Source organism: Channa argus, chromosome 5 (assembly GCF_033026475.1).
Source record: "Channa argus isolate prfri chromosome 5, Channa argus male v1.0, whole genome shotgun sequence".
Lineage (NCBI taxonomy): Eukaryota > Metazoa > Chordata > Actinopteri > Anabantiformes > Channidae > Channa > Channa argus.
Genome location: NC_090201.1, coordinates 1,517,114 through 1,528,539, shown reverse-complemented (window position 1 = coordinate 1,528,539; position 11,426 = coordinate 1,517,114). Strand labels below are relative to the sequence as shown.

General features: G+C 39.3%; 1 protein-coding gene across 1 annotated transcript; it reads right to left on the bottom strand.

Annotated features, from left to right (window-relative positions):
- Window positions 1-4,116: 4,116 nt before the first annotated feature.
- On the bottom strand, window positions 4,117-9,273 carry barx1 (BARX homeobox 1). Its single transcript, XM_067505962.1, has 4 exons — window positions 8,664-9,273; window positions 7,312-7,603; window positions 6,706-6,790; window positions 4,117-6,391 (listed from the first exon to the last, which is right to left on the bottom strand). The coding sequence occupies exons 1-4, from the start codon at window positions 8,863-8,865 to the stop codon at window positions 6,224-6,226; spliced, it is 747 nt and encodes a 248-aa protein (XP_067362063.1). The 5' UTR covers window positions 8,866-9,273; the 3' UTR covers window positions 4,117-6,223.
- Window positions 9,274-11,426: the final 2,153 nt, after the last annotated feature.

Genomic DNA, 11,426 nt, shown 5'->3' with positions numbered 1-11,426 from the left:
AAGGTTCCTTCTGAATCATAAAACATGACTCTAAAGTCCGAGTACATGTAGAAAATAGTATTTATTTACACTGCAGCTGGGTGCATGCCCACTCTCTGACATAAGTGGTTGTAGAGAGTCAAACAGTGAGGACTTTATTCCCCATCACATCAAACTGCACAAACTGCTCTGTGGTTCACTTCATGTCCCCTCAGACTGAAAGTTTGCTGAAAGTTTGGCCTCATAATGACTGAGCTATATGTGAAGCTGCAGAGTCTGTGAACGCGCTTGTGTTTTAGCGCGACTGCAACGCATAATTGATCATCATGGAAAACGGAGACTTGCTTAGCTAATGAATCATCAAATTATTTTTCACAGTGCTTATTTACACCATGACTGTTGCATCACTCACGTTACTAAGAGAAGTGTTGACACACGATATCCAACCACGAGTAATGAAGAATTAAATGGGTTTGCAGTCAGTCCACCATCTTTTAGGTTGTTAGGCTTTTCTAGGTTCACAAATTAAAGGGTAAGTTCACCTTTTCCTCAATTACCTCTTGTGGTATTCTGAGATTTCTGCCTCTACCACAGTACACTTTGAATTGGCGCTACACACACTGACACATTATTAGATACTGCGAACCTGTACAATACAACCACTCTGCCATGAATTTTACTTTTACAATGTTAGTGTTTCTCACTTGTTGCACTTAAAGCTGTCAGAAAGGTAATAATTATTACTATGTGTTTATTAATAATTGTACCTTGTCACTGTGGCCGAAGTGCATTCTATTAAAAGTTGGTTTTACTGTGTTGCTGCCCCCAAAACTCATTTTTAATGATTTATTTCAAATAATTAATTTAATTCTTAACTTAACTTAATTAACTATAAATATGACTTCAGTGACAGAGACATTACAACCTACCTAATGAAGTGGTTCTTGTTCTTTTAAATATTTGTGTGTGTTTCAAACGCGATCACGACGCCCAATAAGCTACTGAGGAGGCCCCAGGACCAAAAAAACAACAGCTGCTGGGGCCCCATTAACATTTGTCACTTTCTATGCAATGTGCACCATTCTTAGCTTCAGAGTAAGTAATAAAATGTGCACATAAGTCAGCAAATATCTGGCTACCTGGGGGATAATTAGCATTTATAGGACTCTGTCTAACTCGTGAATTCATAGATTCCATTATTCACACTCCTTTTACTCCTGGAGGAACTAATCTGGTATAAAAATATTAATAATAGAAAAGAAACTGCTCGTTCAGTTGATGTAAGTCAAACCAATGTATGTACAACCCAATGAATGTTTATTTATTTTCTAAAAATATTTTTAATAACAATTTTATATTTCTTATTTGAAATGTAGTTTTTTTTTTTAGCCAAAAGTCCATAATGTTGCTCACAGAGACATGACTTGTCTGTCAGCTCGAAAAGCAAATGGCAGTGTATGATGAATTGAACCTGATCAAACTGACTCCCCAGTCTCCCCTAGAATATTTAACACGGAAAGCGAATGGTGCCTTAAAGAAAAGGCGCAACAGAACTTGTCTGTGGCTCACTGTTAAACCCATCCGAAGCATCCTGTACCTTCCCTCTGTATCCTTTAGTTTGAATTAGCTCTAGAGAGTTTATGACAGTCTGATAAAGGTCATGTTGTCAGGGAATCTCCAGTGACGACAGAGAGAAGAATGGCAGAGCTAATGTGGAGCTGGGCCTGCACAGTGTTGGGTTTCAGTCTAATTGGGATCATACGCCGCATGTGCAGTTTTGGCAAATACATTAGATTAATCAGGGACTCTTTAATTGTGGAGAAATTCTCCTGGGCTTGGCTGGGCAGATGCTTGCCCCCAACTCCTCCACCCTCACCTCCCCGCCCCCAGACCCCCAACCTGGTCCATGCTCTGTCTAAGCATGGACCTTTTGACTCCATAAACACCCGCTCTCTAAAATTGGGGTCAACCCTCTCATTGCTCGCACCAGAGCGCCATCATGCCACCACAAAAGGTCCTCTTAATGATTAAATTGCATGGAGCATGGATGTTCCGAATCTGCAGATTCCTGACGGCTGACTCTTCCTCCTGATTGTAATTTATGTCGGAAGTCATTGCTGTCCAACACTCGGGCCGGTCAAAGCCCAGGAGAGAGAATGTGCACGTGGGTTAGGCCTCCCTCATGCAGACTGCTGCAGCTTTAATCTACACAGTGAACCAAAGGCGACCCCACACATTCACCTTCCACTGCTTACAAATTGACAATAGGAATAAATGCAATTTTGAAAATAGACTCATGGTTTTTCCTTTTATTTTTGGGACTGCTCTGCTGTTTAGGTTAACCTGTCATTAATCTGCATATGATTAAGCCTTGACATCAATTTGACATTCTGCACAAGGACTGATTAACCATTTGCTTGGATGGTGTGTGTGTGTGTGTGTGTGTGTGTGTGTGTGTGTGTGTGTGTGTGTGTGTGTGTGTGTGTGTGTGTGTGTGTGTGTGTGTGTGTGTGTGTGTGTGTGTGTGTGTCTTAGGGACTTGCAGATGTCCTCGTAGATCTTTAGGTGAAACTGAGAACTGTTATTCAAGACCACCAAGTAAAGGAAAGGTGCACTTTGAAAAAAAAGAGATTTCAAATAATTAGCAGAAATTTGCAGAATCTGGATTCCATCATTCGCAAAGAGCCACCTGGATGTGAAGATGAATACAGAGAGTTTAAATTTGAGGAAATGAGGTCCCATGCAATAACTCACAAGTGGTAACTTTGTCATCATAATGAAAAGTTCATATTTTGCCCAGATTGGAGAAAATGTCACTCAGGTTCCTAAACAAATGCTGAACCGCACTGGTGAAAGCAGGCGTTAAACATTTAAAGGGCCTGTTTGAGTCATTTGCAAAAAAAAAAAAAAAGGGCATGTGTGGAAAAAAAAGAAAAGGATTTAAATATAGTGTGTGATATTGATGGAGATTAAGACTTTTGGAAGTTTCAAACATCAAATTGTATGTTTATAGGCGAGGCTGGGATAGTGAGACCTCTAATTTTTGAATTTAAGACACGTGTAAGACACTTGTCCTTTGAAGAAAATGATTGGCACCCTTTGTTCTTGTGTTTACACGGCTGTATACATTCAGACGTGAGTCCTGATGTTTGCCACATTATGTTCCAGCCTCCCTATTGATCTCACACGCTTCCAGACACAAGGACAACACCAAAACCAGGTCAAACAGGACGTAAATAAACAAAAATGAAACATGTGGGGGGAAAAGTCATTGAAACACAGAAGCAAATGCAAACGTGCCATTTTGAAGAATGTCTCCTGCTATTAAAACACATTTCAATCATCAGTGTCTCATGAAGTGGCCATAATTTGTCCCAATAAATGTTCTTCTGTTTTGTTAAAAAAAAAAAAAAAAAAAAAAAAAAAAAAACGGTAAAAAAAATTGATGGGATCATTTGATTTTTTTTTTTTTTACTTATTTATTATTATAATTTTAATTCCAAGTTTAAACCATAACCATGACTGAGCTTCACTCGATATTTTTTTTATTGTGTCCATCTATTCTGTTCTATTTATCAGCACAGGGTGTTGTGTTAAGTGTGTATGTGGGTGTGTGCGACACGAATACTCATGACAAATTTCCCATGTGGGATAATAAAATATATCTTAATTCTCTGTTGTTTCTCCCTTTAAGGAGAAGATTCACTGTCATGCTTGTATTATGGTAAAAACATCCCCCCCCCCCCCCCCCCCACCCCCGCCCCCGTTTACTTACAGCAGTAAATTACAAAATACTACAACTACGTTATGAATTGGAGTTGTGTGTGTTTGATATCAGATACGTTACAGGTTTTCTAAAAAACAAATCGCTATAAAGAATTTATACAGAATCGCTTGTGAAAATGCATTTAACTCCGACTGAGCCTTTAATTGATGTCACTATAAAATACACTTTAAATCAGTCTAAAATATTGTTGACCTGTGGTTTGATTACTACACAATAAAATCCACAGCTGCATCCGTTTGTTCTTTATACAACCAATTGGCTGCTCATAAAAAAAAACAGTTCTTACCCACGAAATTAAGCTCTGGGCTGAAGACTTATTTTAATGTTTGTTTTATTGTAAAATACACGAAAATATATTTTAATTACAAAGCGGAGGAAGAAAGTAAATCCAAATGGAAACCGTGCGTTAAACATTAAAAGAGTCAGCTGTCAGCTGTTTTCGGGAGATATCTGCACCTACAAACTGAAAATTATCTGTACAGCAGGTGTTTTTAAGCATGTGAGATTACAATTTAACTACAAAATATATGTTTAGGATATAGAAATATTTCTCTCACTAATGCACAGCATGGGCTCATCCACTCACGTGCTCTTGGTCCCTGTTTAAATTAGGAGCCAAATGTAACCAGTAATGCGACCCATCCGTCTGCAGTCTGACTTTAAACAGCTTCTATCAAAGCTCTTTTAGTGTCCGCTAAACCTTCAGCCCGGGGGCTCCCGTGGTCCAGCGCCTTCACAAACCCGCACTACGAGTGGATCTTCTGGATCTGGATCTGAGGTCTAAGAGAGGCCCCTGTTTTTTTTTTGTTTGTTTGTTTGTTTTCTAAGTCAGCAGGATGGGTCCAGTTTATTTCAACGATTTACCTGTATTTGTGTTTCTTATCTAAAGCCATAAATGCTGATGGAGAAGCGGAGAAAATACGCCGTTACGCAAAATAAAAATAAAAAAACAAACAAATAAAAAAAGGGCCCCATAATGTAAGTTTGCAAAAAACGATGGTCCTCAAATTGAAGGAGTTATTAAAGTGGGCTCTGGGCTGGTCGACACGAGCTGACACTGAATGTTCTGTAGATATTAACAAATACCGCGAACACAGAGCTGAAGTGGTATTTAGAGCAGGATATTAGCAATAATACCATTAAGCTGGTGAAAAAAAAAAGATACACTTGTTAGTTTTGAACGCCAAAGTAAACGCTGTCAGGTAAAGATGTTGACACGAAAAATAGAAATTTAAATACTTTACAAAACATTACAGTAAAAGTGTAAATCGAATGGGCGTGAATTGAATATGTTGGCATAGATTTAATCAGTGCTTAATTTAAATGTTCCAAATAATAATAATAATGATCATAATAATAATAAAGAAAACAGGAACATCACAAGTCCAAATGAATGGATGAATAAATCAAATAAAAAAGGGAAACTTTATGTCAGTGCTGCAACACAAACACACAACAACAGGAGAATGTGTTACATTCTTTCTCTTCTCCAGTCAAACTACTTCATTGAATAATATGTAAATGGGCTGCTGGTATATATAAAAGAATAAACCTGTTGAAAGACAGCTGTGTATATTACATTATTACATAATAACACCAGCTCCTAAAGGAGTTTGGTTTTGGGCCCTTTCTAAAAATATATGCAAATGCTCCCAATATGACCACACCTCATGTAAATATTCAGCATTTGTTTTCTTCACCTGCTGCAGGAAATTTCAATAATTTCAAAAAAGAGAAAACAAGGCGCACAATTTCTCTGCTCTGCTTTTCATTTAGCTCCTCAAAGGATTCAGCATCACTTCCTGTCTTTTATCAGACAGCAAAATGAACAGTAGTACTGATCCATGGTTTAACAAGAAACGCATGGCTCCTGCTACATCAAATCATAATAATATGAAGATATGCAGCCTCATTTAGAACCTTTGATCATCTAACCATATTAGGCCCCGAGTCATGTGATTGATGGGCATGTAAGCGGCTTTTATCATCATCATCATCATCATCACTTGCACTGTAAACATAGAATATTAAAAGCTCAACAAAGGTGTGTTCTTTTTAATAAAGAGAGAACAGAGTTAGGTGAAAATATATTTAATAATTAAAAATAGTTACAGAAAGGGAATGCAAAACTGATGAGTGAGAGTGGATCCTTAGAATATAAAGGTTAGACCTACTGCAAATGTTTGAGTTCCCTCCTTAACTGCAGCAAGTTCATCATGAGGGGAAACGCATGGCGGAGCTACAACAGAGACACATGGCTGCTGGAGGATGTTGCCTCCCACAGTTTGAGGCTTTTCTGCAGTGCCTGCAAGTCTTTGCTTTGGGATGAGGAGCAAACATCAGCAAACTCCATGCCATCTCAGAGACTGGTCCCATCAAAAAAAAAGATGCCCACTGAGAGCCACAGAGCTTGTGCTTCTTACAGTCAGAGTTCGTCCAGGCTGAGAGGCCAGAAGGTCATTCCTCCTGAGTGGTTTCTAAGTGAGAGCTCGAGCCTTCAGACTGACGGTCGGCGTCAGAGGCAGATCGCTCCTGTTCGGAGAGCTGATCACTGCTCGGGATGGAGTTTTTCTTTGGGCGGCCTTTGGGTTTAGTGGGTGACTCCAGCCCTCCACCCTGCAACACCTGCAGGTGGAACAGGAGCAGAAAAGCAGGTTTAAGCCGATTGTGATAAATTAAATGACCTTAAATCAGTGAGATTCAATGGATGCAATTTTCTAAATTGTAGCCTTTCTAAATACTTAAATATATCTCCCATTAATTTAAAAAGTAGCTTCTGTAGCAAATAACGACAGTTACTCTTCATTCTACTGAACACGTAAAAATGCACTGCAGAAATGATTCCTACTGCTTATTGTTGTGTTAACTTTATATACAAAACAGACCACTGACATGGCATCATCATCATCATCATTACACTGAAAAATGCGGCAACTTACAATTTTCTTCCACTTCATTCTTCTGTTCTGGTACCACGTTTTCACTTGCAGTTGACTGAGACCCAAAGACTCAGCAAGGTCTATTCTGTAAGGAACAAAACCTTCAGTCAAATCAAACATTTCCCATAATATTTTTCACCTCCAGCGTCATGTGATGTTCATTTGAGTCGACTGGATTTTAGAATATTGATCAATTTGGCTTTTATGGTGAACCAACTTGAATTGACATAGTGTATTAAAATGGACTTGACTCAGATTAAATCATTTATAGCTTTGCCAACAAAATGTACAATTTCATTCTACATCATGTTCACCACCTTTAGCTGCTGATCTAAGGTCAAGGTCTTTATTTGCATGAGGACCATATAAGTGTTGCAATACTTTAGCAATTTTAGCAACATGGTGACTACATGAAAGTATTTTTATATTACTCATAATCTGCTTATTTATACTCTTTTCAGCACCAACAAAATAATGACTAAATGCTACTACATACTGTATAATGCTCCCGAATTCACACAGAGTATATTTACTTAAATTCAATAAATCCCAACAACTGTCAATTATTTCAGATTCTTCAGCATTTCTAAAAAGCCCTAAACGCACCTGTCAGGCGTGGAGAGATACTTCTGCTTCTCGAAGCGCTTCTCCAAGCCCATGAGCTGCAGCTCGGTGAACACGGTGCGGCTCCGGCGGCCTTTCTTGGTTTTGCTGCCTCCGTCGGCTCCGTGCTCCAGCTTCCCGCGGAGGTGCAGGTCCAGCGGCAGGTGGTGAGACGCCGCGCCGACCTGGAGCCCCGAAGCCGCGGACAGGAGCGGCGGGCCGAGCGGGGAGCCGAGCGAGCAGGACAGAGGAGACATGGGGAACTTGAGGAGGCTCGTCTGATCAGCTTTCAGTACTGAAGAGGGACACAAACGTACACAAAACGTATTTATTCTGGCCTGTGGTAATTTAGGCTGTAGTGACCTATGGAGTGATGGACTTTAGGAAGGAGCCACATTTGGCTGCTGGAGTTTACTTGAATGATACGTGATGATGACTCGTGCGCTCGGCCAGAAAAATGAAATGAGTGCAGACTTATTAGATGTGTGAATAGGAGAATAACAGAATGATGCATTTATAATAAGGAGGTTGTGCCCATGCAGTTGGCCAAAGCTCAAATCCGCTGATGTCAAAAAGCACCAACAACAAGGCCTGATCGTCTCAACAGGCCTGAAACAGATCTCTTATCAGAAATATCACGCTATCTATTAAAAATCAAAATTCACTTTCCATTACTCAGTCTTTTTGTGTTGATCTGTAGTGACTCATCAATAATACACCATGAACTGCACCAGACGGCAGCACCAGGTTTTCTTTTCAAAATATTATTTTTTATTATATTTATTTTTTTCAAAATTGAGAACGAAGGCTACAAATAAACACCTGGAATTGTAGCTGATAAGACTCACAGTCTCTTATTTTATTCCCTTTGTCATTTATGTGATAGAAAAAATTTATATTTTAACGGCCATAAACAAACAGTGGCTACAAAATCTATTATGTCTTTAAGCAAGAATATGAATAAATATGGGAAAAAGCCCCCATTCATGTTGGATTCTTTTTTTCCCCCCCTTTTGATAGGGAGCCCTGCTGAACCCCGCACGGTAAACATGATCATTTTCTGACACTTACGCATGTTTTTAACCGCTGGATATATTCATTAATATAAATAAAAATAGACAATTCCACTAGTTTACAATACAGCTGAGTTATTTATATATATTATTTTATTATTTTAGTAGAGACCTAAGAAAAGTGCTCGATATTGTCACACAAACACCGACTTCTGCATGTGACAAAAAGTTCGCTTCTCTAGTTTTATACCTTCACTCTAATCATGTAATATTACAGTTTGTAGATTTTTTTTTTTACACGAAAGAAACAAACATTAAACGTTTCACGTTCGCCTCTCTTACCAAGTTGGTTGTGAAAAGGCCGAGCGGAGAGCAGAGCTTGAACCCCAAATTTCAGGAGTTCCCCCGGAGGAGCTGAGGCTTTGTGCTCCGGGTGATCAGTCAGAATCTCCTCTATCATGAAACTCCTGTAGCGATGAGTTCTGTGATCGGGATGAACTTCCGGAGGATAGTAATGCGCCCCCAGGTCCAAATGATGCTGCATAATCTGGCTGGACGGTCACCCAAACACAAACCGGTTATCAGTCCCTCAGTGGCCCACCCCAGATGTCATATTCCCTCTGTGGTGCCGTAATAGTCCCGAGATCAGTGTTGTTGATCAAAGTTATCCTCAGGTTGTGGAGCGAAGACAATATCAAGCAGCCTACAGGAAGCCGATGTCTCTGCGCGTCTGTGCGTCCTCTGTGGGATTTTACGCGTTACTTCAAAACAGACTTGGATCTTTATGGAGAACAAATATGAAACCGAGAACAAACTCTTGACCAAATCTTCCCGAACCCGGATGTTTTCATGCCTTTTTAGTGTGTGTGTGTGTGTGTGTGTGTGTTAGAGAGAGAGAGAGCGGCGGAGATATTTGTCAGCTGCGGAGCGCGTCACCTTGGCAGTGAGCTGAGGAATAAGCTTTGGGTTTTATGGGTCTCGCTCTGGCTCCACCTCTTCTCAGGGTTTGTCTGCTCGCTGCCTTCACTGAGCTGAAGTTACATGCAAAGCCGCACATGTCCTGCATAGATTTATATGCAAAAAGGAAGAAAACAAGGACCTGAAAGAATGGATATTTTAAACACCCTCATCTGCAGGTGACTTTGCAACTTATGATGATGTTTTGGAGCAGTTATAATCAACACAGGAGGCTCAGGTTAGAACGTAAAATTAACAAATTCGTCATGTATTCATTTGATTTATGCAAACTTATGAAAACGGCTTCAATTGTGAAGATATTATTTTGATAATATAGATATTAAGGCAATACACAGGCTGCTGCATATAGGATGCACTGTTTGTGCAGGTTGTGTATTATGTGCAAATGTGTTGTCTCCTGGTAATGCAATATAATTATTGCAAAAAATCTCGTAGATATGATGCACAGTTATTACACAGTAATCAGAGCTCAGTTGATGGTATCAGTGTTCAACTCCAGGCTGTCTGGCCCAGTGAAACCACTGAGGCAACGCAAAGGGAAATGTATTATTCTAGAGGTCAAACAACCCACTCAAAGAGCACCACTGGGTATTTTTCTTTCTTTTTTTTTTTTTTTTGCTATTTAGCCAGATAAATTGTAAAACATCTCCCACAGCATATTTTTACCATGTCTCAGTGCTGCTTTGGATAAAAGCTTTGACCTATTCAAATCAACCCTGGAGCTGAAACTCTCAAAGACAATATAAATGCATTCAAAGTGAATATAAAAAACTAATCGATATTTTGTCTCTTAACCTTGGATACTCCATTGTTACCTGTATCATGATGTAATAAATTAAAGTTAAGCTCTAAGTGAGGTCTATTCCTAAAATATTTTTTGCTTTATCATTGATCTATATTGTGTTATTGTGTTATCGGCTCTGGCTTCTGTACAGTTTGTTGAATATTGTGTCAATAATATCAATGGTAAGTGCACTTCTGCATCTCATGGCATCTCACGTATATAAAAAAATGAGTCCTTGAAGAAAATGTGAGCTAAACAAAGCCATGTTTTAGACCACAATATATCTAAGGTCAAACTAAACTGCTGCCCGCAGATGAGCTGACACTGGTCTGAAGTTTGCAACTAAATACACTGTAAAAGCTGCTTTGCTTCATTTCACCTTTAACTGTGTTGAGTCTGTCTCACAGTTCATTATGGCGCCTACTGTGTCCAACATTTATTATGAAAACATACACTGCTTGATCTGCAATCAAAGGAGAATGGAGTTGATATATTGTTCAGAAGTAGTCTACATGCTGCCAGACGTCTGTTCTAAACTTCATCTGGTTGCCCTGACCTACTGCAGCTTGAATAGATCTTCCTCTGGTGGCCAGCTCAGAAATTGCATTGAGTGAAAATCAGCCCAGAACCACATTTTTACTGCCACACAAAACAAAACAAAACAAAACCATTTGTACACATAAAACTGGTGAATAAAATTATTGACACTGTTGAACATTTATTTATGCAAATCGCTAAGTCATATTAAACTGAATTTGGTTGCCTGAAATACTTTACTTTGAAAACCATATTTCTGAATACACACAGTATCAAATTCTCGTTGTAAAATTCTCAAAAGTTGATATTATGTTATGAAATTTTAAACACCTTAATTATACTATTGAATTTAGAGCTCTCAAGGCCAAATAGTCCGAAATAGGGCCATAATAAGAGCAATATATCGAACAGTGCAGGGGTCTTGGATTCATTACTGAGGTTAAACTGTAATGTGAAACGGACTGGTGTGGTGTCCAGCAGTAATGAATTTATTGTACATTGTTTTTTGTTTTACCAGTTAGTCTGTTTTCCAGTTGTATGGTAATTTGTTTGGGGTGTGTGATCATAGAAGCAGCTGAAAGTAGTTTCTTGTGCTCATTGGAACTTTGAGTGCAGCAGATATGTTACTAGGTCAATCTCAATAAGTGCCAGCTGAGGTTGTCCAGAGGTTTTGGGATTTGCAGGTCCAATTGATAGGAAATCCCAGGGTAAGACCGAGACCATGCTGGAGAGGATCTACTTATCTGACCTGGGAACCTGGGGCACATCACAGGGAGCAGGAAAAAGGGTGGTGGAGGAAACTGATG

Bases quoted from the DNA above. Each gene is read 5' to 3' on its own strand.
- barx1 (XM_067505962.1), bottom strand. From the start codon at position 8,865: ATGCAGCATCATTTGGACCTGGGGGCGCATTACTATCCTCCGGAAGTT. The intron at 7,604-8,663 runs GTAAGAGAGGCG...GTCCCTCTTCAG, and splicing joins GCCTTTTCACAACCAACTTG to TACTGAAAGCTGATCAGACG. The intron at 6,791-7,311 runs GTGCGTTTAGGG...TGTTCCTTACAG, and splicing joins TATCTCTCCACGCCTGACAG to AATAGACCTTGCTGAGTCTT.